This window comes from Erpetoichthys calabaricus, chromosome 3 (assembly GCF_900747795.2).
Source record: "Erpetoichthys calabaricus chromosome 3, fErpCal1.3, whole genome shotgun sequence".
Taxonomy (NCBI): Eukaryota; Metazoa; Chordata; class Cladistia; order Polypteriformes; family Polypteridae; genus Erpetoichthys; species Erpetoichthys calabaricus.
Window position 1 is genome coordinate 185,326,534 of NC_041396.2, and position 26,950 is coordinate 185,353,483.

The following is a 26,950-nucleotide window of genomic DNA, read 5'->3' on the forward strand; positions in this document are numbered from 1 at the left end:
ACAAAATTAGAATTTTAGGTTATTTATTCTGATCAGTAATGCAGTTAGCAAATTATGACAGTTTTTCTCTTGAACCTCAAAGGCATGCCAACACAGTAGTGAGCAGTCATTTTTATACTTAAAATCACAGTAAATAAGTTTAAAGGAGAAACCTTAATGCCTTTTGAACACCATCTCCGTGAGCAAAGTGAACTTTATATTGGACTTCCTGAAACAGATTTCACCTTTCAAAGTCACTTAATAAACACCATAAGATAGTTGATGCCTAATCAGACCCAGGAACAACAGCAACATTTTTCAAGCAAAATGTAATGGGCGTCACATCTTAAACATTTCATTTTGGTTGCCAGTTATTTTTCATCTAAACTATAAAAATAGTTTTGTACACTATGTGCATTGCTGTGCCATATATTGGACCACCTGTGGGCTGCACTAGAAGTTGTTTTGAGCTCTTCGGCTCTCGTTCCAGTGGCTGCTAGGACAGATATCTCCCTATTATAAAAAAAAAATCTTGCAATGAGACAACATCTTCTGAAGAGAGACACTTTCACTTCCTGTGACACGGTCAAGTCATACTGACATCCATTGGAAGCATGTTCCCGTGAGGCGGTGACCTAGGCAAGGAAAGTAATAATCAGCCCAGAACAAGTGAAACTGAAAACCTTGCAGGTCCAAACGTGGTCAGAAATAAAAGACAAAGAATAAAAGACACAGTAGAACTTCATAAAGACATTCAAAAACGTTGGAGCCATACACATGCAGAGCAGGTTACAGATTATGAAAGCAGTGGAATTTGAAAGGCTCAAAAAAAACAAAACTTGCCGCCATCAGGGTAAAGTACTGCTGCTTCACAATGAAGACGCGTTTCCGCAAGAAATCAAAGATTTGTTGTTTGGTGAAAGTGAAATCCACAAACACTACAGGCAAAATATATGCATCTACAATAATCTATCAGCGTTAGCATCATTCAATGCACAAAACGTTGATTTACACAATAATGGACCATACACTATGAGAATCTGTGTTCCCGCAACAGTTACAGCTACGACAAGTTTAATTTCGAAAAAAGCACAATTTGGTGAGGTGTATCTTTATAATCATGGAGAAGCGATGCAACATAGAATCGAAAGAGTTAAACGATCCGACATAATAGAAATTATACAGCCAATAATAGCTACAAATCCATATGTCCAAAAGTATTGCACTGTACATGAAATTTATCAGCAAAACACGGACAAAGAAATTTTCTTGGATTTCTATCTGAATCCGAAAGATCACAGTCGCATTTATAATAAACCCACATTTGACGAATTGTCAGCAATAATAATTTCGAAAGGCAGAGATATAAAAGACAGGGTAGATATTGGTGTATATCCAAAGGCAAAGCACGATTCGTCATTTCTGTCAAATAGATCGCCACATTCACATCCTTTACTCTTTCCTTTGTTTTTCCCAGATGGCAAAACAGGATGGTCATACAATATGAAACGCATTCGGAAAAACGTATAACACCCACACAATATTTTGGGTCAAAATTAGCAATACGTTCCCATGTATTTAACCCACTTCTATCATCTCAACGTCTATCGCAACATTACACTATTAATGCTGTCACACACGTGTGACTAGGAGCGAGCTGAATGGACCTAGTGGAGGTGATTACCTGCCGGGCCAGGGGGTGGCGGGGTGCTCTAAACCTGTTTCTGTTAATTCTGCAGATCAAATACGGGAAAACCTGTCTGAGTCGACGTCACTTCCGGTTCCGGTTCCCAGTCTGACTTCACTTCCAGTTCCGGCTCCCAGACTGAAGTCACTTCCGGGTTACAGACTATAAATTCTCCATATTGCCAAACCAAGTCAGTTCAAGTCAGGAACTCAATCTAGCAACATCAGTTGTGAACTTATAATCCTTTTGCAGCTAGGAACAATATACGGGTGGCTGCCCCAAACCTTCTTTAGTGTGTTGAGGCTCGTTATTTCACAGTGGCGTAGTCGGCAGGATGGCCTCCTGGTGGAATCGGAAGCCGAACCAACCTTATGTCTCAACACACCAACGGGCTGAACCACTCAAGACCTATCAGGTAGGAAAGTACCGTTCTTGTGTTGCTGAGCTGGGGTCTGACGGTGTGTGTCAGGGGGATCTGGAGTATGTTCCGACCCAGTTCTCCTTAAAGAGAACCTGGGAGTGTAGGCAGAAGACCTACAGACAAGGGCCGGGTTCTGAAAGGAACACAGTGGGGACCTATTATGGGCTCTCAAGGATGGGGACCAACCCAAAAATCCCCACAAAGAAAAAGTTCTTTGAGAAAGGTGGGGGTGCCCTGGGTCGGCAGGTGAAAGAAATAATGACCTGGGAATACAACCCAGACAAATCCCTCCGAGAACAGGCCATAACTTTATGGCAGAAAGTCGGGTGTTGGCTACGGCCATATAATAAAAATTGTGGAAAAGGTGGCTTGTGCCATAATAATAAAGGGCCTACCAGCTAAGCTCACCCAGCTGACCTGGGGACAGTCATATAATAACATGGTCACCCTTGTGGGGATCATTAATACCTTGCGGGAGGAAACCTACTTGGGAAACCCAGAACGGAATCCCTGTGAACCTAGAGGGAGTTGTGCCACTAAATTAGGGTCTTACTCTTACATTGCGGAGCATGGTTTGGAAAACTCTGATACACGGTGGAAGGCTTCGCGAGGTGACACGAGGGTCTGCGGAGAAACCCAGAGCAGGGGGCAGGGTGCTCCTACTAATCCTCTGGCCTTTTCTCATACGGGAGAAGCGCTAGTCAATGGCTATAAAGTATCTTCTTTATTTGACTCTGGCAGTAACATTACCATTGTTGCTTGCCATTTAGTGTTGTCGCAACAAAGATTAAAAATAAAGACTCGTCTAACCTGTATTCATGGGGACGTCCGGTCATACGAGTCCGCCCGCTGTTACATCTGCCATAACGGCGTATTAAAAGAAATGACGGTGGCGGTGAACGACAATTCTCCGTTCCCCTTGATACTGGGTAGAGATTGGTCAGATATAAACTGCGGCATAACACTCGCTATCCCTTCTAAAGCACTCGGTCTTGTTATGGACGCCCCTTCTGTGTCCTCAGCTACCTCCACGCCGTGTACACAGCCAGTAGGGGAACAGACTGCGGCCTTAGAGAATGACGTGGAAACAACCGGACCGTCGCAAAGCGAAACGTCATCACCAAGCGCTGCGCCGGCTCGGTCAGAAACCACGCCCCTTGAGGTTGAATCTGATCCTCTCAGTCGTCTGCAGTTTCAGTTTAGGCAGACACCGGCTTCATTTAAAAGGGAGCAATGGAATGATGACTCCCTTAAATTTTGCGAAAAATGCAGTGGTCTTAGTAGATGGCCAGCGCACATCATATCCCATGCCACAAGGTCCCCACTTTGTATTAAATAATGACCTTTTATATCGGGTGGTAGATCATGAAGGCGGGGTGAGGTCACTGCTCTTAGTTCCACGGACTTACCGGCGACAAGTCTGTGAACTAGCTCATCCCCTCCTCCTGGGAGCCCATCTGGGTCCCGAGAAAACTTTAGAGCGAATCAAGCTCCGATTTTTTTGGCCTGGGATTAATGAGGAGGTCCGCCGCTTTTGCATATCCTGTCCGGAATGTCAATTATGGCAGATTCCTAGAAGGGACCGTGCTCATTTAATCCCTTTACCCCTAATTGATGTCCCGTTTGAATGTATCGGGGTTGATCTGGTGTGACCTTTACAGTCTTCAGCCAGAGGACATAAATATATAATGGTCCTGGTGGATTATGCCACCCGATATCCTGAAGCTGTTCCCTTACGCTCAGCTACTTCCAAAAATATCGCACGGGAGTTGGTAGGAGTATTTGCACGAGTCGGAATCCCTAAAGAAATCCTTACGGATCAAGGGACTCCTTTTACCTCGGAAACGTTCAGGGAAACTGCTAAGTTACTGAGAATAAAACACTTAAAGACCTCTGTATATCATCCTCAAACAGATGGTCTAGTTGAGAGGTTTAATTAAACTCTCAAGCAGATGTTACGCAAGGTAGTCAATGAGGACGGGAGGAACTGGGATCAGCTCCTCCCCCTCGTCCTTTTTGCTTATCGGGAAGTCCCCCAAGCCTCCACGGGGTTCTCACCCTTTGAATTATTGTATGGACAACAACCCCAGGGCTTATTGGATATATTAAAAGAAGGCTGGGAAGAGAAGGTCCTTCCCTCTGTAAATATACTTGAATATATCGCGCAATTACGTGATAGATTTGCGAAAATTAGACCTATCTTACAAACTCAGATGGACAAAGCGCAAGCAGCCCAGGCTCGGTGTTATAACCGTGGCACGTCTCTTCGGGAGTTCCGACCGGGGGATCGCGTCATGGTATTAGTTCCTACCTCGTATTCCAAATTACTGGCTCATTGGCAAGGCCCATATGAAGTTAAGGAGAGGAAGGGTTTGGTCGATTATTTAGTTATCCAACCTAATCGTTGACCTAAAGAGCGGATTTATCATGTCAACCTGCTGAAACCGTGGAAGGAAAGGGATCCCGATCCTTCCTCCGGACAGCCCTGCTCCCTCTTCGCTCATAAATTACACCTTAACTTCGGTGATAATTTGACTCGCCTACAACGATGGGAGCTCGAAGCAGTTATCCTGTCTGTCCCAGAGGTAGTGGACGAAAATCCTGGACGAACCTCCCTGTTTGCGCATGACATAGTGACTAAACCAGGGGTCATAGTCAGAGAACGCCCATATAGGATTCCCGAAGCAAAAAAGGCAGAAGTGGAGTTGGAGATCAAACGAATGCTGGACCTTGGTGTGATAGAGGAAAGTTTTAGTCCCTGGTCCAGTCCCATCGTATTGATTAAAAAACCAGACGGATGTTGGAGGTTTTGCAATGACTTCCGTCGGCTTAACCAAGTCTCCCAAGTCGATGCCTATCCAATGCCGCGTGTGGACGACCTTCTCGAGCGGCTAGGACATGCCAAATTTTTGACTACTCTTGATATGACCAAGGGGTACTGGCAGGTTCCCTTAACGGAGTCTGCAAAGGAAAAGACTGTGTTTAGCACTCCGAGCGGACATTGGCAGTATCGTGTACTTCCATTCGGATTGCATGGGGCACCTGCTACCTTCCAACGTCTGGTGGACAAAGTGCTCCAACCCCATAATTCGTACAGTGCTGCCTACCTGGATGACATTGTCATCTATTCCAGCACATGGAAGGAACACCTACTGCAGGTTGAGGCTGTATTACGGACACTAGCGAATGCCAGACTTCGTATTAATCCTAAGAAATGCTATTTTGGATTAGTCGAGGCCAAATATTTAGGTTACCTAGTGGGCCGGGGTATGGTCTAAACACAATACTCCAAAATTGATGCCATAGTGAGTAGGCACCGTCCAATACCCAAGCGGCAGGTACAAGCATTTCTCGGCTTAGCGGGGTACTATCGCCGGTTTGTACCCCGGTTTTCCGAGAGAGCATCGCCCTTGACAATCCTGACAAAAAAGCGGAAACCTAATCACGTGGTTTGGGATAATGACACTGACACTGCATTTAGTGACCTTAAGCAGGCCCTTATGTCAGCTCCTATTTTGAAAGCTCCTGATTTTACTTTACCTTTCATTCTCCAGACGGATGCTTCGGACACAGGTGCCGTGCTGAGCCAAAGCATCGATGGAGTGGAACACCCCGTTATGTACCTGAGCCGGAAACTGTTGGACCGAGAGACCAGGTATGCGGCAGTGGAGCGGGAGGCTTTGGCGTCGGGACTTCACCCTGGTGACTGACCATGCACCGTTACAGTGGATGGCGTTACATAGGGATTCGAATCCCAGAGTCATGAGGTGGTTTTTGGACCTGCAGCCTTATAAGTTTTCGGTCATTTATCGTCGAGGTCTCTTGCAGGCCAATGCGGATGCCCTTTCTCGGTGCCACGACCTCACGAACAGGTACGCCCGACCCGATGGGTCTGGGCTGAGGGGGGGGGCCGTGTCACACACGTGCAACTAGGAGCGAGCTGAATGGACCTAGTGGAGGTGATTACCCGCCGGGCCAGGGGGTGGCGGGGTGCTCTAAACCTGTTTCTATTAATTCTGCAGATCAAATACGGGAAAAACCTGCCTGAGTCGACGTCACTTCCGGTTCCGGCTCCCAGACTGAAGTCACTTCCGGGTTACAGACTATAAATTCTCCATATTGCCAAACCAAGTCAGTTCAAGTCGGGGACTCAATCTAGCAACATCAGTTGTGAATTTATAATCCTTTTGCAGCTAGGAACAATATACGGGTGGCTGCCCCAAACCTTCTTTAGTGTGTTGAGGCTCGTTATTTCACAATCCGTATGTAAAAGTCGTAGCTAATCATCTCTTCTTTATTAAATCAAATCAAGCTAAACTTAGAACGGAACATATGCAATGTCTCATAGATCACGTTCAAAATTCAAATATCAATAGTTCAGACAAATTCAAAATAGGTAAAGCAGTTATATTCCCTTCATCATATCAAGGTAGTCCAAGAGCATTGTAACAGTTATATCATGATACAAAGGCAATATCTAGAACTATCGGTCGGCGAGATTTATTTCTTACAATGACGTGCGATCCACAATGGCCAGCAGTCCCGCAGCTTCTTGAGAGCAATGCCACTGGCTACATCAGCTCTGGATATTCCCACTTTCGTAAGTAGATTGTTTTATCAGAATGTCTTATTTGTATTGAATGAACTCGAAACGGTGTTCGGGCAAAAATGAGATTTTGATATGCCATTCGTATTAAAACGTTTACAGTTTTCTGTGAGAATAGCTTTTGCAATGACAATTAACAAATCACAAGGACAAACATTTGAAAAAGTCATTTTATTTATCAGAGACAAAGAAACGATATTCACTCACTGACAGTTATACGTTGCATTATAACGCTGTAAGACCAAACAAGCAATCAAAATTCAATGCGATCTTGAAGAAAAGTTCATTTTAAATATCTCTTTTACTGAAGTTGTAAAATAAAATTCCCATGAAAAAAAAAACCACTTTAAATTGTATTTCCACAGGACCAAACCCAGGGGATTGGCGAGTGCAGCGAGCAGGGGGTGGAGCCCCCTAGTTGTTTATAAAGAAATTAAACAGTACAAAACATGCATTCCATGCTACTATCTTTAACTGTTATTTTGTAAAAACTCCTTTATCAATCAGAAGCCTTTCAGGAAATGTTCAGTTCAACATTACTCAATTGGAGACTTTGCTTCCTACCCTTTCTTCCTTTCCATTTGCACATTGATCAAGCTTTCTCATGTAAGAGGAGAACCAGGAATTCTCAGACCCTGTCAGGTACTTTCAATGCGACTGAAATCTGACCCCTGACTGAGCTGTCACAGAAAGTTGATTTACTTAAGTTTTTAAAATACCCTTGGAGGTTCTAGTTTATTGTATTGCTGGAAAATTAATCTTGTCCCAAGTCTCAGTTTTTGTTCTTCAAGATTTCTCAGCACTTGGCACTTTGTTCTGTCCATTTTGTCCTCTGTTGTTATCTAACAATAATAATAATTCTTTGCATTTATATAGCGCTTTTCTCACTACTCAAAGCGCTCAGCAATTGCAGGTTAAGGGCCTTGCTCAAGGGCCCAACAGAGCAGAGTCCCTATTGGCATTTACAGGATTCGAACCGGCAACCTTCTGATTGCCAGTTCAGATCACTAGCCTCAGAGCCACCACTCCGCCTATCCCATAATCATCCAATCCCATGGGTTCTATTATCAGTGCTATGCTGATGATACACAACTGTTGCTGTTGTTCCCTCCGAAGGACAATACGGTATCATGTAGAGTCTCTGCATGTCTTACTGATATCTCAACCTAGATGAAGGACCACCATCTACAGCTCAACCTGGCATAAACTGAGCTTCTTATGATCACATCCAGCCAGTCTGTTCAACTCCCCATCTCTGTAATGACTCACTGTCGCTAACACCTGCCAAGTCTGTATGCAACCTTGGGGTGGTGAATAATGAGTTATCTTTTTCTGACCAAATTCCTACTGTTTCACGTTCATTGCAGGTTCAACTATACAACATTGGCAAGATCTGACCTTATTTGACACAGCATGCAGCACATATTCTAGTCCAGGCTCTGGTCTTGTTGCTTCTGGACTACTGAAACTCAGTTTTGGCATGAGTACCTGCATCTGCTATCAAGCCACTGGAGATGGTCCAATATTCAGCCACTCATCTTGTATTTAACCAGCCGAGATGGGCATGTCACTCCACTCTTCAGGCCACTACATTGGCTCCCTGTAGCAGCACGCATGAAGTGCAAATCCCTGATGCTTGCCTACAGAATAGTCAGTGGGTCAGCACCTGTGTATATGGAGACACTAGTGAGATGTCTAATTAATAGAAAAAATCCTTTGCTTTGTGATCCTTTGTATTGTGGGTTAATTTGTTAAGTGTAATTGCCTTATCGATTATAAACTATTGATTGTAAATTATTAGTTATTACCTTACACTTTTTTTTTTTACAATTAGAAGTGGAGAATAAAACATTTTAGCACTTACTACAAAGTTGAGCATTTTCTCTGCAATACATCGGACTGCTGCAGGAGAGCAAATATGCCATTGTTAAAACTGCATTTTGTACAAATAAAACCCCTCAATGTTGCAAAAGGAAGTCAGGTAGGCAACCTTTTCTTTCACAAGGTTCTCATGTATCAGCTGCTGTCAGTCATGTGACTGGAAGTTACCATGGCGACTGTATTCAATGAGGATCAATATGGAATTATCCACAAAAATTCAATACGGAATTGTATTTTAATGTGACAATGAATAATTCATTAAAATTCTTAGAGAAGTGTTTTAGATTCTGACTCTACATGGTAGAATAATTACAACTGCTGCCTCACAGTTGCAGGAGACTGGATTTTCTCTAACTGTGTGGAGGTTATATGTTCTATGTTTGCATAGGTTTTCCTCTTTAATATCCTAAAGATGTGCAGCTTTGGTTAATTAGCGACTGTAAACTGACCCAGAGTGTGTGCTTTGTGAGACATTTTTGCAACATTCACGTTTGTTTCCCGCCTTGATGCTGCCACTCTTTATTAGTGAAATTGACAAGTGTGTAGTAAATGGGCATATATCAGCTTTAACTTTTTAATTTTTTCCTCATTTGATTTTCAGTCTTCTTAGTGGTTACACCACTTCCCCAAACTATTAAGACTATGGCTTAAATAGCAGATTTGAGAACTGGCATCACTATAGATTATTCCTAGCACATGATTGGCTTCATTGCTTTGTAGATTTGAGCATCAGTCTTGGAGACTGACCTGGACAACCTTATCTGTTTATTGTTGGGACTTAAAGCAGGACACGGTGCCAAGCTGGTCCAGGTCTGCCATTTAACCAGACTCATACAAGTGTAGATCATTTTGAGGTCCGAGATATTTTTCTGTTTAAAGCAACAAAAATGGCTTTATTGCAGTCAAGAGAAAGGCTTTGTAATAAAAATCAGAAACTGACAAATCTGCTCAGTCAAAACAAATGAGGCCAGTTATTTGCACTAAAGGCATCTGGGAATGTTGGTATATTCTTGTTTTTGCCTCCAACACCCTCTGTGACCCTGAGCGAGTCACTTAATGCTCCAGATGAAAAAATGTGTAAATGATTTAAACATATATTATTCTGTTAAGTCACCTTCTGACTAGTATAAAGTAACCGCAACAAATGAGGTAAAAAAAGCAAAAAATAAGGAATTAGAAGAAATTTTGTTTAAGAATTCTCATCTGCTGAACATAAAATAACACCACCATACTGTGATTGTGCAAGTTAGCAGTTAGCAACAGCATGTATGGAAGCCATGACAGCCTCAAGTCTGTGTGGACAGGTCCCTGTTAGCTTAGCAGATCTGGACACTGCAGTTATTTCTCCATTCTTCTTTCCGAAACTGCTCAGGCTCTTTCAGGTTGCTTGGGGATTGTGAGTGAATAACCTTTTTCAAGCCCAGCCACAAATTCTCAAATCATTCACCTCTGAACCATGACTTGGCCACTCCTGGGCAATAACAAAATGATCTTTTAATCATTCCTGTGAAGTTTTGGCTTTGTGCTTCATGTCATTGTCTTGCTGGAAAACAAATCTTTCCCCGAGGTGCAGGTTTCTTACAGTCTTTTAGTTTTCCTCAATTATGTTCCCGCTTTTTGCTGCATTCATTTTACCCTCTACACAAACCTTCCAGGGCCAGCTGCAGAGAAAAATCCCCATAACCATCACTATTGCCACCACCATGCTTTACAGTGGGGAGTTTTCAAACACGGGGTCTAGTTGGATGGCCAAAAAGCTCAATTTTGTTCCTATCAGACCACAGAACCTTCCTATAGCTGTCTCAACATTTTTCATGTATCTTCTGGTGCACTTTGTGTTTTTGCTTTTGTATTGGCTGCTTGCTAATTTCCATAAAGCTGTGCCTGGTGAAGTACCTGGGCAACAGTTGTATGTTTCTCTCAATGTGAGCTGATGTGGTTTATTAACTCCTTCAGAGGTTATCACAGGCCTCTTGGTGGCCTCCCTTACTAGTTGTATTCTTGCATGCATTTTGTGGATGGCCTGTCCTAGGCAGACTTGCAGCTGTGGCACTCTGGTCCATTTTTCAATGATTGATGAAAAAATTTCACTGTCTTTCTGCATTCCCCTGACTTGTGCTTTTACAACCTACTTTTCATGCAGTTGCTTGGAGTGTTCCATACCGAACTCATCACAAGTTGAACCTTTCACCTACAGCTGTGGTTATACTACAATCAATTAAATTTCTAGACTACTGACAGGTGATCGCCATTGAACTAATTATGTGACTTCAAAAAACAAATGGCTGCACCAATGATGATTTAGTTGTGTTCTATGAAAAGGTGTGAACACTTAAAAAACAATTATTTTGTGTTATATATTTCTAATTAACTTAAGACCACTTTGCAGAGATCTGTCTTCACTCTGACATGGAAGAGTCTTTTTCTGTTGATCAGTGTCAAAATAGACAAATTAAAACTACTGTAATTCAATGTTGTATAATAACAAAATATGAAACCTGTCAAAGGGTGAATCTTTTTTTAAGCCAACATAGGTCACCTTGTGTACAGTTATGCATCAAATATGAATTAAAAATAATTAGTATTGTTTTTTTTTTGGTCTCATCCAATTCTATTAGTAGTGGTGTTATAGTACCTTTTTTTTTTGGTAAACTATCATCCCGAGATATTTTGTAATTACCTAATCTGAGGGATTTAATTACAATATATGAAAGTACTGCATATACAAGCATGAGCGTCAGAACAAAAAGGCTGGTAAAGACAGCTAAAGCTTTATCAAAGCCAAAACAGGCCCAAGTTCAAGTGCTCAGACAGGAAAAAGCACCGTCTCCTGGGACAGACACTGCAGCATCAACTCAATCTGAAAGCGAAAGTGGGACCGAAAATGCAAGTGAGTCAGGGCCAGGAGAACATGTTGATTATTTAGGAGGTTCATTGGAAATGAGCCTGGCCTTACTATCTGCACTGTCAACTACACCCAACGAGTTAACAGCAACGACTCCAACTGGGTTTGCTACACTACCGGCGGAACGTGGAGAAGTCCGAGGTGAGGGTAATGATTACTGCAATAATTACTGCTCTCAGGGGGTGGGGGGCAAAGATGTAAAGAGTAATACTGATTCCTCTTAGTGTATCAGTGACAAATTTAAAAAACATTTTGTTCTCACATAAATTTAAGCTGCAATGGGAAAAAAAAGGTAAGTCAGTCTGACAGAGGAGATGAAACAGCTATATTAAAAATCATTGATCTTTGAAAGCATTTTTGTGCTCATTATGTTTCAGCAGTAACAGGTTACTTTTTTTATGCAACTAACCCCTGGGTCAACTGTACAGTCATAAGCAAAAGTTTGGGAACCCCTCTCAGCCTCCATAGTAATTTACTTTGAACAAAAAAGATACCAGTGGTATGTCTTTCATTTCCTAGGAATATCTGAGTACTGGGGTGTTTTCTGAACAAAGATTTTTAGTGAAGCAGTATTTAGGTTGTATGAAATTAAATCAAATGTGAAAAACTGGCTGTGCTACAAAATGTGGGTCCCCTTGTAATTTTGCTGATTTGAATGCATGTAACTGCTCAATACTGATTACTTTGTAACACCAAATTGGTTGGATTACTCATTAAGCCTTGAACTTCATAGACAGTGTGTCCAAATCATGAGAAAAGGTATTTAGGGTGGTCAATTGCAGAGGTTGGTGCTTCCCTTTGACTCTCCTCTGAAGAGGTGACAGCATGCAATCCTCAAAAGATCTGAAAACAAAGACTGTTCAGTATCATGGCTTAGGGGAAGGCTACAAAAAGCTGTCTCACAGGTTTAAACTGTAAGGAAACGTAATCAGGAAATGGAAGGTCACAGACACAGTTGCTGTTAAAACCCAGGGTCTGGTAGGCCAAGAAAAATACAGGAGCGGCATATGCGCAGGATTGTGAGAATGGTTACAGACAACCCACAGATCACCTCCAAAGACCTGCAAGAACATCTTACTGCCAGATGGTGTATCTGTACATCGTTCTACAATTCAGCGCAATTTGCACAAAGGAACTCTGTATGGCAGGGTGATGAGAAAGAAGCCCTTTATTCTGCACTCACGCCACAAACAGAGGCTCTTGTTGTATGCAAATGCTCATTTAGGACAAGCCAGTTCATTTTGGAACAAAGTGCTTTGGACTGATGAAGACAAAAATTGAGTTATTTGGTCATAACAAAAAGTGCTTTGCATAGTGGAAGAACACACTGCATTCCAAGAAAAACACCTGCTACCTACTGTCAAATTTTGGTGGAGGTTCCATCATGCTGTGGGGCTGTGTGGGCTAGTTCAGGGACTGGGGCTCTTGTTGAAGTCGAGGGCCATAGGAATTCAACCCAGTATCAACAAATTCTTCAGGATAATGTTCAAGCATCAGTCACAAAGTTGAAGTTATGCAGGGGTTGGATATTCCCAACAAGACAATGACCCAAAACACAGTTCAAAATCTACAAAGGCATTCATGCAAAGGGAGAAGTACAATGTTCTGGAATGGCCGTCCACAGTCCCATGACTATGAATATCATCGAAAATCTATGGGATGAGTTGAAGCAGGCTGTCCATGCTCGGCAGCCATCAAATTTAACTGGAGGAGATTTTGTATGGATGAATGGTCAAAAATACCTCCATCCAGGAATCCAGACACTCATCAAAGGCTATAGGAGGCGTCTAGGAGGCTGTTATATTTGCAAAGGAGGCTCAACTAAGTATTGATATCATATCTCTGTTGGGGTGCCCAAATTAAAGCACCTAATTTTGTTAGATGCATATTGCATATTTTCTGTTAATCCATAAAACTTAATGTCACTGCTGAAATACTACTGTTTCCATAAGGCATTGTCATATATTAAAAGGGAAGTTTGCTACTTTGAAAGCTCAGCCAATGTAAACAAAAATCCAAAGAATTAAGAGGGGTTCCCAAATGTTTTCATGACTGTATACTGCTTCAAGTGAATCATTTTTTACATTACACTTTAAGTGTAAAAATACCTGCTTCCTCACAATTCCATAGTCATTGTGTCAGAGTCAACACACCAGATGAACATATGTGCAACTACACCACACCAACACTGCCGAAGAAGCCAGCCATGAAATGCAGTTTATATGCGGTGTGTCACTTTGTATTACATGTTGCACTCCTATAATCTACTTCTGATATTATTCTTTCATGTTCCATGTAGATTTTATTTCTTCATATGTTAAATGGCATAATTTTTCTTTTTATTACGCATTATTGCTTTTGTTTTCATTACCATCTAAACAGGAACTTCAGGAGAAACACTCAACTAAATGGTTTAACCCCCCCAGTTAAGAGTCAGAGCAAGCAACCTGACCACTACAACAGGCATTCCAATATTTATCTAAGTCAACCAGCAGAGCCTGTTATATTGCTAAATAGTTCTGTAATACAACGTAAGTCGATTTGTTTTGGCATGGGGAATGACTTTGCAACAAGAACTGAACCTGGTATAACAGTGGACCTAACAAACACTGGAAACGGCCATACACTTGGCTTTCTTGATAGTCCACATTTCAGTTTCAGTAAAGAAGTGAATGGGCCCATGTATCCCAACTGTGTTCTCCTTCAGATGAAATCTATTTTTAGTGTGTGCAGTCCCAATTGTGTCACTCTAACATAGTGTACAGTCATGTGTGATGATCTATGATTTTCACCCCGTTTTGTAATGAATGGCTTCAATTCCAATGGAATAATTTAATGAAACCACCAAACTAGCCCAGTGGCTTCATTTTTTACTGAATCCAAGACACTGAAATAAACTGGCACAAACATAACAGAGCAGGTTTATATTTATTAAAGCGTCAAGCTCATGGTACAGATAAAGGTTTAGCACATCTTGACTGATCAAAGAAATAGCAAAATAAAAAAAAAAAAAAGAAAAAAACAAAAACAAAACATAAGGTTCATTCAAACATTCAAATATACTGCCGTCTGGAAGGTCTCATTTCTCACCCTTTTGTGACATCCAATCCATGAGGATTACCTTTCACTTTCTCTGTATAATTCTAAAAAAATAGTGCATCTGTTTTAATTTTTTTTCTTTATATTCAGCCCCTTTTCTAGTTGCAAAGAAAAAGTATTGAAGTTTATTCCATTCTCATTGCAACCCCATTCCAAAAGTAATTTGGAACATTGTGTCTTATAATATATGACAGTGAACATACAAAATTGGTCCTCTGTGAGGACGGAAGAGAGGAAGAGAGAGAGAGAGAGAGAGAGGAGAGGGAGAGAGAGAGAGAGAGAGAGAGGGAGGAGAGAGAGAGTGAGAGAGAGAGAGAGAGAGGGCGGAGGGGAGAGGAGAGAGAGAGAGAGAGGGAGAAGAGAGGGAGGAGAGGGGGGAGAGAGAGAGAGAGGGAAAGAGGAGAGAGAGAGAGGGAGAGAGGGGGAGGGGGGGGGGAGAGAGAGAGAGGGTGAGAGAGAGAGCAGAGAGAGAGAGAGAGAGAGAAAAAGGCAAAGTTCAGCTAGAGCTGACCAACAATCTACTCAGTGATAAACACCCGTTTCTAACATAGAAATGTTTAAATACAAAATTAAAACACTGTTCCAAGTTTACTCTACATATAATTTTTTGGTGTTTTGGGCCATCCCCAGAAGCCCCCCTCCCCCCCCCCCAAATATCACATATAAGCTCTCTAACTTGTTCTACACAGATATCATGGTGTGGCAGTGTCCCAAGATCTTCAGAAGGCAAATCAGCTGCATGCATCAATGTGCCAGCCCAAAGTCTAAAATGTGTGGTACTCCAAAAGGGCCTCACGAACTTGGTCCTACATTATCATTTTGTGATACCAAAAAACAAACTAAATGCATGATGGTTTTTCTACTTAATTTAGTAACACTTATTCAGGAAAATGACGGAAAAACGGATTGAAATGGTCCTTGCTTTAACTGTTAACCTAGAGGTCCTGATATTTAACAAATGAAGTTGCGCAACAGTCTGCAAACCAGCTGCTTCAATCTTTGGGATCATTTGGAAAATATGGAACATATTCCACTGCCTTTTATAATATCATATTTGGCAATTTGTTCCTATGACCTACCTTTACTACTAACATTCATTAAGTATATGCAGCCTCAAAAGTGAACAGTGTTCGTATTTTTAAAAGTAGTAAATGGCCAACATTTATCCACTCTTTTAATTTGCCACCTCGGCAAGAAATGAGGTAAACTGACCTATGACCCAAAGGACTCCATAAACAGCTCAATATTGAAGTTGTTGCAGTTTAAAAAAACAAACAAAAAAAAAAATACCACGTTTAACAAACAGACGCATGCTCTAAAACTTTAAAGCATTACATATAATGTTAATATATTACATTAGCCTTATGTTTTCTAAAGAAGTCAGCCTCTGCAGTTATTTTATTTTTGCAGTTGGTTACTTTTTCTGTTGTGATTCACCAGCCATTACAATATGAGGAACAAAATTAACCACATTCATTTTTTTTTTTTTTTTTTAGAGAGGACTAATTGTAATTGCAGCACACAACATTTTAAGCAATACAGCGCTAGTAGTCACATGCACTACTATGTCACAGGATCTTTCTCTTACTCAAAGGGCATTGAAGCTGCTCCAAAAACTGCAATGGGAGTCACATTTCTGACCAATTCATAGCAGAGGTTTTGCTCACAATAAAATGAAAATGTAGCAGTTTATGCAACACAGCCTACGTGTGGAACAATCTGGGATAACCCTGGCATGCTCAGACTTATGCAAGTCTATTGTGTGGTTACCAATATTCCTGCAAAATTCATTGTTCAAAAACATGTGACTTATTACTTTCATTCATTGATATTTAAAAGGGAGTAGTTTGGGGGGGGTGGAGGGTAGGGACACTGTGCTGGGCATCACTCCATGTCAGGACACCTTTCTCAGATTAAATATCCAAAACACAAACAGTGTCATGGAAGAGATGTCAATCAGATTCATATTTTTATGCTCAGCTTTCTTTGGTATGCTAAGACAACAACAGTTTCCAACCATGTACCTGAGCTTACTTTTCTCTTTGAGTGCTAAAAACTCAAAATGTGATGGTTTGGCTGTAAATCCCTCAAGTTTGCTTAACCCAACTTTATCAAATGGCAAAGCCTCCAGTAGGCAGGTCATTACAGAGTATACGTGCTTGCACGTAATGATCTATTGAACAGCACGGTAATATGGTAATCAGTTCAGCTTGTTGGATTTTTTTTTACATTGTCACAAGCATTTTAAGATGTCTGTCAAAATGTGGAAACTTAAAAATGAATTAGTGTCATATAGTTTTATAAACCAGCCAAAAATAACTTCAGTACATAAATACCTAAAAGATCACTACTAACATAATATGGTGTATCTAGAAAAGTGAAATTTGATTTGTTAAAACTACATGTTAAAAATTACCTAATGAATACATGAAGATATATTAATACCTTCTGGAGAAACTGCTTATAACAATCCTATCAAGCTGAACAGCCGTTTCTACATAGTCTGTACATCAATTTCAACATCTGTAGCCTTTGGACGGAATAAGGTATTTGTATCTATTTCTCTTATTTGTTTATGAAATGTTCAGAAAAGCATTTTCAAAACTTCAAGACAAAAAGAAATTTCAAAGCACTTCTTTCTGTCCCCTTCATAGGAAACCTTACAATTTCAGTTTAAACACTGTTAAGACTATACATCCTTCACAGCCAAATGAAGACCAATTAACACATTAACAATTTTTCTAAATTTTGAAGTTCAAACAGAGAATTATTAAACCAAGGCTGAATGCATCCATTCATGTCTAAGGCTGCAAATAACTGAATTTCATATTGCTGAGCCAGATGAATGTGCTATAGCACACTGTGGCTGGTGAATATTTTAGCTTTCTCTTGATGTTTTAAAAACAGCTCTAATGAAACAAAAATCCTTTACTGATCAGCCTAACTGCTTCTACATAATGAAGATCACTTCCACAACCATTACATTTTGTTTCTTTTGTATCCCTGCACACTCCCCAATTAACCCCATTCTATGTTAAGTGCTATCTTTTTAAATACTCTTTTGTTCAAATGGTGAAATTTAAATGTTAAAAAAAAAAAAGTAAAAAAACACACACTGTTGGTAACCATACAAGTAAACAAGCAGCACCTGGTCATACCAGGGTTTTTGCCTAGTGAGCACGAAAGCCCTGTCTGTGTGGGATTTGGGGAGAAACTTGAAGGAAGGCTGTTCGACATGCTAAGCTACTGCAAGCTCTCATCTGAGTGCTGGAAAGCCTTATACAGTGAAAGTTGAACGTTTCTACATGCACGTCAAGGTCACGGCAAGAATGAGTTAGCATACCTATACAGAGAGAAGAGCAGTCATGCAAGATAGCTAAGTCATTGTTACAATAACGCATACAATTTAAACATGAAGTTAAACTAATGTTGGTGTAACTCTGAGGGCTTGGATATTCTAAACTATGATATTCCTGGCAGCTTTGACAACAGCCCTCAATACTATAAGCAACTAGTGAGCTGCCAGTATTAACAGTAATAAAGCAAACTTTCTTTTTACGTTTCTTCTTCATTTTCACTGCTCAACTCTGCTGGTTTTGCTGACGATTCTTGGAGTAACTATTAAAAACAAAATTGTAATCGTTGAACTGGGCTGACTGGCGGTCAAGGCGCTTAAATCCTTCGAGTTTCTGGGCAGCTGAAAATACGGCACGACATTTAGAGCTCTGAAAAAGAAAAAACAAAGTCTTCTTCAATGAAAAGGTAATGCAGAATTATATTTCTAATGCCATCAGATCCTGAATGTTCTGGGAACAGAACTGAAGAGAGGCAGTGCTTAGCCAAGGAGGAGGTAGAAGTTGAAGGGTGAAAGCAGCTGCACAGAATGAAACAGCACAAGCCACCTCACCTGAAACAGCTTGTTACAGAAGTAAAAGTGGACAGAAAAAACAGGCTGCTCCCCATTTGTCAAGTATCACTGAACTGAAAAAAGTTGACCACTACAGTCCATGCCACAAGCAATGTTGCAACGATCACAAAAATATAATTGTGGTATGTGATTATCATGCTGTATAATTTGTTAATTTTGTAGGAAACATAAAAATATTAAAAACTGTTTAAAAAGATGTGTTTGTGTTTATGTATATGTATATATATATATATATATATATATATATTTATATATATATATATATTATATATATATATTATATATATGCCAGAACACTAAAGACCCAAGGTAAAACAACAACAGGACTCATGAAAGTTTCAGGTAAACAAACAGGACTCCTGAAAGTTCATATATACAAGGATTAAAATGTCAGTTGTTTGCGAACACCAAAAGCAGTTTTACTATAAAACTGGCTAATAAGACAATTACAGGAGTAAGGAGTAAACAACTGTTGAAACATAACTGCCATTGTGCAATGTTCATAACTTTCATCTTTCTGCTTTCTAATGGTCAAGTCTGATCTATCACTGCAACACATTACTATCTTGGCAGCCTTAATCAATTTTTCAATTTTAGAGAGTTAAAAATGATTTTAAGGTTACTGCTTCTCACACTGCAGCATTAGTCTACCTGGTTCACAAAAAGTGTGGTCACAAATTTTCCTGGTTTGAAGACATCCACAACCTTTCGGATTAGATCATCATAAGACGTCTGCGAAAGGTTGGTTTCAAAGCTAACATAAGAAAACTCTGGCTCTGGAGTGATGTGGATCGTCCAGTAAGTTCCCTGCAAATAATGTAAAAAAAAATAAACAACTTGCATAAAAATAGACACACACTTTACATGATAAGAGGTCATCATTTTCAGGATTTTTAATTAATCACCCAATGGAAAGATGTTCAGAATAGAACTATACAGAGATCATTGGACACAACTATGAATTTAATGGAACAACACAGGCCTTTCAGACAGTAAATGCATTTACATGTGCTTAATAACCTGTTTATTCACAGAAAACTGGTTTCTTAAAAGCCATGTAAGCACTTCTAATTAGAGAAATTAGGCTAACTGACATATATTTCTTCGCGAGTTAACTCAAAGATTTGAGCACATAAACCCTTAACCAGGTTACAGTTAGGGATTTTGTAGTCTGTGTGTGTCTGTTGCGCTGTGCTCACCTCCTTATAGCTATGTACATGCTTCCCGCAGCCAAGTGTGGAAGCATCCACAAGAAAAGACTTTTGAGGCAAATGCTTGGGCGCTTGCATCATTCTTTCTCCAGGTTAAAATAATCTGTCTCAATATTTCAGAAATATGTAAATTTATGCTAATTAGCACAGTGCTAAGCTAAGCAGCACAGTCAAGAGCAGTACGATAATGCATTAATAGTTGCATGTTAAATAGTCTGATTACTTTTATAAAGTAACAAGTTAACGCAATACTTATTTTACTGAAGTCTAAATACCTCTGTTATTATTATCACAGCAGCACTGGGTGTAAGGCAAGAAAGACATGCACTGGTGCGCAGCACCTTTGCAGAAACCACTTTGCAGAACTTGTACAGCCAAGCAGAAGAGCAGTGTGCTGCGTGCAATCTGGTAACAGAAAAATATTTAATAAATCATCATTATAATTTTAATGCAGCTATTTTCTATAGATATGTTGAAACAGTTTTATCGGAGGACACAGTGGCCAGTCTTCATACCGCTAATCAGTGGCTTAAGTTGAGCATTTTTATAAAACACAAAAAAATTTATCAGAGGCATTATTGTATGCTTGTTTTTGGATTCATGGTGGCGGACGATGACATTTAACTCTTCTGCACAGTTTAATGTAGAAGCCTGCGTGGGACTGATTTTTTAAACCTGAACTTGCCTGCTTATTCTTGAGAATGTTTAAAATACTTGAGAAAATCGTGTTAAGAATGTGGCCACTACAATTGAATCTGATGTAGCTGCACAAAGCAGCGATCGTGTTTGCTCTTTGGTCAGTAACAGTCAATTATTACAACTCTCAAGATTTTCTAACAGTAAAGCAATAATGTTTTCAACCGTTTTAATTGTGCTTGCTTCAAACGGGGTTGCAAAAAGCATCACTGACATGATTGTAGCTCTCATCAATATAATGGATGGTAGCAGATATGAAAGAGGTTTTCTCAAAATTTTCGTTCCAAATATCAGTTGTGGCAGCATACCCAAAATTATTGAGTGTTTTTAGCATGCCATATATACAAATATCCTTTCTAGGTTTTTTTACTTTTTCATCAGATGGGGGCAGACTCTCTCTAAACTTCAGAGACTTTACAGTTTTGGCTGCTGAATCAAGGTACTGCTCAAGATGAATAAAACCCTGTTGTAAAGCCCAATATCCTTGCAAACAAAATTTGTACATTTATCCTGTGCTTCACTTTTAGCGTTAGTTGATACTTTTGATAAGATTGTCAAGAATGTTAGTTTAGTTTAATCCTTCGCTACTGCTTTAAACCTAAGGTGCCTGACTTGTATCTACTGTATGTTAGCACATTTATTGCAGCAAGCAAACAGCATCTGGTTGCCATCGCCATCGATAACATTTGAAAATGAATGCCAAATGACAGCCTTCCCTTTACTGAGTTCTGCTGTCTTGTACCTCTTTTTTTAATGCCTTTTTTCACTGCTGTGGGTGTAAGGCTATATCCTGGCTCTGCAACCTTGAGAAGGCTGCACACAAAACAGTACATGCATGCATCCTAAATGCTTAGGCAAATGAATTATACAAATTTATATACAGAATAAATGTAAGTTCTGTTCTAATTTTAACTTTAATTTCCCAGACTCTAGCTCCTGCCCACAATACTGAAAATCAGTCCCGCGTTGCAAGCAACTGGATCGGGTCCCACAGGATTGCAGACCTCTAGTTTAAATGATGTCAGAGCATTCTAGCAAAGAAGAACTGCAGAAGCGTACTTGTGAATGTAAACGTGATTTTTAAGAAACCAGGTTTCTGCCTTAACTGGGTTGCTCAACTTATCCCGGGTTTTGTGTTTGCAAGTAAATGCACATTTTATAATTTACCAAAATAAGGTAAACTATAAAATGAGGATCAACTTACATCATTTTTCATCCCATTCATAGAATAGCCACAAGGATTGAACATTGTGGCATCAATCACAGAACCTGGTATCAGGTCACGAATTCCACTCATCTAAAAAGAAACAAAAATAAATAGAAGTTATTTTAATATAACACATGTAGTGACACCTTCTGACAATAACAGGTTTACATTGCTTATATGAGTAGCAGGGACGGGAAATATATTAAATAACCTTGAATAATATACAAGCCATTGTTATTGGAGGGAAGAAAAAAAAAAACAAACCAAGAAAGTCAAGGCTTTAAGCACCAATGTCTCATGACTGGTTTACCATCCATGCAATTATGTAAATGATTTTATTGAAAAGCAATTAGGAATTCCAAGCCAACATCACCACCAATGTCTTATGAATAGTTTAATCCCATGTTTGTAAGTGATCTTCATGATGCCAACACTACATATTTTCATTTTAAAACAAATGTAACATACAAGATTAAAATCAGTACAAGTGTATGTGTATAAATAAAGAAGACTTCCATTTAAATGCACCTTTGGTTTCAAACTAAAGATTTTGGACTTTTAATAAGGTAAACTGGGTACACTACATCACATATTAACACATAGCACAATGTATTTAAAAAGTTAAGTTCTTACACGAGTGACGTCGTTTGCAGTAACACCATCTTTCATGTAGAACTGGTCCATAATCACCGGGTCAAGGTCACTCATCAAGACTTCCAACGTTTGATCTGCCTGTTTGCTCTCCCTATTCTCTGGGATATCCAGAGTAAACAAGTACCTAGGCAGAAATTACAATTAAAAACTTTCAGCTCTTTCAAGGATTAATTGAAAAACTTACAGGAATGGACACAGATTCAAATTAATTCACTTTTAAAAACAAAAAAACAGTAACATTAGAAAGCAGGATAAAAAAAGAAGCATCCAGAGAGCTTATTAATATAGAACACCACAGTATGAGGCATTTTAAATATCTTAGATTAAAATAAGTAGCTATGGATATCAAGCACATAATACATCCATCCATCCATTTTCTAACCCGCTGAATCCGAACACAGGGTCACGGGGGTCCGCTGGATCCAATCCCAGCCAACACAGGGCGCAAGGCAGGGAATACACAAATATTTTAATTGATAATCTGACAATTCACAATTAAAGACAAATGATTACCAAGGTCATGCATATTTAATGGAAATCTGTAAAACTAATTTGCTGAAAGTAACAGTAATGTAGAAAGAACATTAGAATGTTCTAAAGTGTCGGAATTCCACATTTAAAACTAAACGAGGAGTTATCTTAGAACTAGGTGAAGTGAAGTGTAAACTGCTAAAAGATGGCAAATCAGACACATTTTTCATTGCAAATAAATGCGAAGGGTAAAAGGTTGACTTTTCTATAACAGCGCACTAGATCAGAACTAAGCATGCTTCTTCTTGCATTAAAGGAAAAAAAAAAAAAAACATACAATGAAAGCAAGTTTGAGAAAGTTGTTAAATTTACATCAATCTAGATCACAGGTATCAAACTCGGATCCTAAAGGGCTTTAGTGGGGTTGCTAGTTTTTTTTCTCCAACTACTTTACATAAAAAAATTTTTAAAATATCAAGTCACTTAAAACTAACACGAAAGAAGTAGGTTGTACTATTAGCAGTAATTGGTTATGAGCCAGAAAGCTTAATTGTTTCAAGAAGTCAAACAATACCAGACGGAAAGTGTGCAAACACACGATCAGCTAAAGAACCAATAGATAAAACAGGTAAGTATTTTACATCTTAAAAAGCAATGTCAATTAAGGAGAAAGTAGTATGATCCATTAGCAGTAGTTGGGCCTGTACAATGAATTGCGATTATGATTACACAAACAACGATATATGAATTGTGAGAAGTAGCAGTTACTGCATTCCATTAAGTACATCCACTCTAGGTCCCTAGTTACAAAGTGCTTTAAATTGCAAATGAATATTTTAACCATTAACAGAGACATTTCCTAAGCATAAGAGCACTGGTGAATCAGACACTTGTATCATATTACTAATTATAGGTGACCACACAAAGCATGTTTGAAAAGTGTGTTTGCAGTATCCTCAGGTAAAAAAAAAGAAGAAGAAGAAAAAAGAAATGCAAGTAATATTGGGCCTAGCTCATCTTACACTTTATAAATGTTAAAAGTATCAAAATGAACAAAATTCTACAAGCTTGTAAGATTATATTAGCCATAGGTTTAACTTGTCAATCAGATAACATCCTATTGCTGCACACCATATTTGCTATACTGTTGCAACACTGCCATATTGTGTATTCAATAATGCGCAAATACTACGTAAGCATATTGAGAACTTGAGAAGTATTTTGACATTTAAGTTCTTTTCTTAATTTGATGGTGCTATATTCTTATTCTGGCACACATAAATGACACAGGCGGCTGCATGTAACAGTGTGTCACTATCTAAATACGTCTTCAGCTTGCTATATATTCTTCCTCTTCATCTTTTCCCACTTCTATATGGGGTCGATGTGCTTGGTCAACCTTCTCCTAATAGCTTGGTCCTGCAATTCCTTGCCAGTCAAGCCCTTATCCTTCAGCTCTTTTTTACTTTATCCATTTACCTCTGCTTTAGCCTCCCTCACTTTCTCTCCCTCTGTACTTCCATTTCCATCACTCTTTTGCCCATATATTCATTGTCTCTCCCCAGCACATGTCCATACCACATCAGCCTACTTTCCAGTACTTTCTTGGATATCTCTCCCACTTTTGTTGTACCTTTGTTGCCTCATTTCTTATTATGTCCTTTTTGTAACTCCACACATGCATCCATCAACATACTCATGTCTGCCACATTTGCTTTCCTGTGCTCCCTTTACTGCCCATTTCTCAGCTCCATAAATCATTGCCGATCTTACCACCGTCTTAAAAACATCACTAAAACCTTCACCTTAATTCTCCAATGACATAATACACCTGATAACTTCTTCCAATTGTTCCATCCAGACTGTACTTACTGTCATGTGTTGTCTCTGCATCTAGTTTTCAATCTCAGGCTACCACTGATCCTAGATATTTAAATTTACCCCCACTTTTCAATAGCTCTCCCTGCAGGCTAATAATGTCTGAATCCTGATCCATCATTCAACCTCATATATTCTGAATTTTCCCTATTTATCTTCAACACTGTCTTGCAAAGCCCTTCTCCATTCTTCCAACTTCCTCTTCTTTTGTTGCTACACAATGCAATATCATCAGCAAAAAACATGACTAGTAGGATTAGTCTTTTATCCCATGACTCAACATATCCATATCCAAATCAAATACATAAGGAGTTAAGGAATGAATGGGATCTTGTCTGTTATCCCAAAACTGCTTTTAAACCCAATTTCTCACTCCCTCACACATATCCCGGGCAATCATCACATACTTCTCTGGTACTCCTTTCTCCTACATGTACCTCCAGACCACTTGATGTAGTACTCTATCAGGCCTTCTCCAAATCAATAAACACCATATGCAAACCTTTAGTTTTGTCTATGCTACTCTGGGATCAGTCTCAGTGCAAAAGACTATCAGTTGTTCCTCTCCCTGGCGTAAAACCAAACTGCTCCTCTCCTATGGTGGTCTCTTCCCTAAGCCTCTCTAACTTTTCCCCAAATTTTCACTGTATGTAAAATCTTTATACCTCTGTAGTTTCTGCAATCCCGAATATTACCCTTCTCCTTATAAATAGGTACAACGGGTTCCTCCACTCCTCTGGTATTCTCTCCTGCTTGCTATATATTGTTACATTTGATGATTTACATACTTGTGTTACAGAAGTTTCAGGATGCGTTTACATTAACTTCTTATTCTTATGTTACTGTCATTTAAACAAAACTGAGAAAAGGGATTTTTTAAATAATTTTAGTATTAGTAATTTAATGCATTTCAAAAACAGGAAGAAATATTTTAACAAATGTGATCTATGAAAATTTATACACTTAAATGCTTAACTTTTTCACTTAATTCAGCACTTAATTTTACATTAACAATTTTTGTGTGGATCCCTGCTAAACAGAAATTCGACATTACAGGATCTACACAGAATATAGTATATTCAGTTGGCAACATGAATATCATTTTATTGTTATTAATCAAAATAATCACAATTATATCAATGGCAATAATTATCAATTATTAGCTTTGGGGTAATTGTGCACCCATAGCAGTAGTGGGTACTAATTAAGCAGTTGGCTGGAATGAAAACCTGTATTCACTGCAGCCCTCAAGAATCGAGAATTAGAAACTCCAGTTGTAAATAATAATTCAGGGTCACAACAGTTCTTTAAATGAGACAGCAAAATATTATAGTTGCCAATTTTTAAGGATGTGATCAGGATGCATTAACATTTCACTGTACCTAATACAAATATCCCTAACAGGAGAATGAAGAAAACACCCTTCAACAGAACAATTTTGACAAGAACAAGTTATTCTGCCCAGCAAGTCTTAATCCTATTTGTTTAACTTCTCCAACATGACATGAAGTCTATCTAGCTGTAAATATCCCCATAGTACTGCTATCTACCATCATACCCTACAGTGTGGTAGATGATAGTGGGTAATATTTAACTCATTCTAATTGGCTATGACTCTGTGTAAAGAAGTTTTCAAACATTTGCGCAAAATCCACCCAGATTCAATGTACCAATTCTCATCTTAATTTTAAACAATTTGATCGTATATCCTCTTAATCTGTTTGCTTAGGCTGAAAGGTTCACATCCTTCAATCTTTGCTCACAGCTAAATGCTAAAAATAGGTCATACCTTGCAACCCAAAAACTAGTCTAGCCACTCCTCTCTGTACTTCCTAAATGTCTGGCATGTCACTTGTAATATGGAGATCAAAACTGCACAAAGTACTCTAGTTGATACCTTAAAAAACACATTAAAGAGATCATTATGACTTTTACTGCACATACAGGGCTACAAAAAACTATTTGTTTTAAATATCTCTATTATATAAAAAATCCTGGAAAGGAAAAGCAGGGTAACGAGAAGTGATCTTCTCGTAAGTTCTCAGAAGACACTTAAAAGACCCGCGAGACGCAAACAATAGCAAATAAGAGCATGGAACACTCAGTCATGTAAAGGCATGTAGCACACACAGATCATGTGCTCTCAGAACATATAAAGCATATAAGGACAATACCTTAAGCAAAGAAGAAAGAGCAGCGCGGAGAAAAGAGACCCAAAAGCGTTGGAGAGAAAAAAAGGCAGATGAAAGATTATGTAGGCAGTGGAATTCGAAAGGCTCAAACAAACAATGGCGCGAAACACATGCACAGAAAGAAGAATATGAAAG

The 26,950-nt window shown here is 39.3% G+C and overlaps 1 protein-coding gene across 2 annotated transcripts in view; it reads right to left on the reverse strand.

The window, feature by feature from the left end:
• Positions 1–16,559: 16,559 nt before the first annotated feature.
• The window catches only part of amd1 (adenosylmethionine decarboxylase 1), a 70,187-nt gene continuing 59,796 nt past the window's right edge, over positions 16,560–26,950 (reverse strand). Inside the window, exons 6-10 of one of the 2 annotated variants that reach the window (XR_007934529.1) lie at positions 22,254–22,398; positions 21,618–21,710; positions 19,993–20,122; positions 19,158–19,313; positions 18,157–18,303 (exon numbers count right to left, since the gene is read on the reverse strand). Coding sequence is in view for 1 of the 2 variants with exons in the window: in XM_051925249.1 (XP_051781209.1) it covers positions 18,160–18,303; positions 19,158–19,313; positions 21,618–21,710; positions 22,254–22,398 (538 nt within the window). In the remaining variant the exon portion in view is untranslated. Of the gene's footprint in view, positions 18,304–19,157; positions 19,314–19,992; positions 20,123–21,617; positions 21,711–22,253; positions 22,399–26,950 lie in introns of both variants that reach the window. The other variant, XM_051925249.1, reaches the window with a different exon arrangement.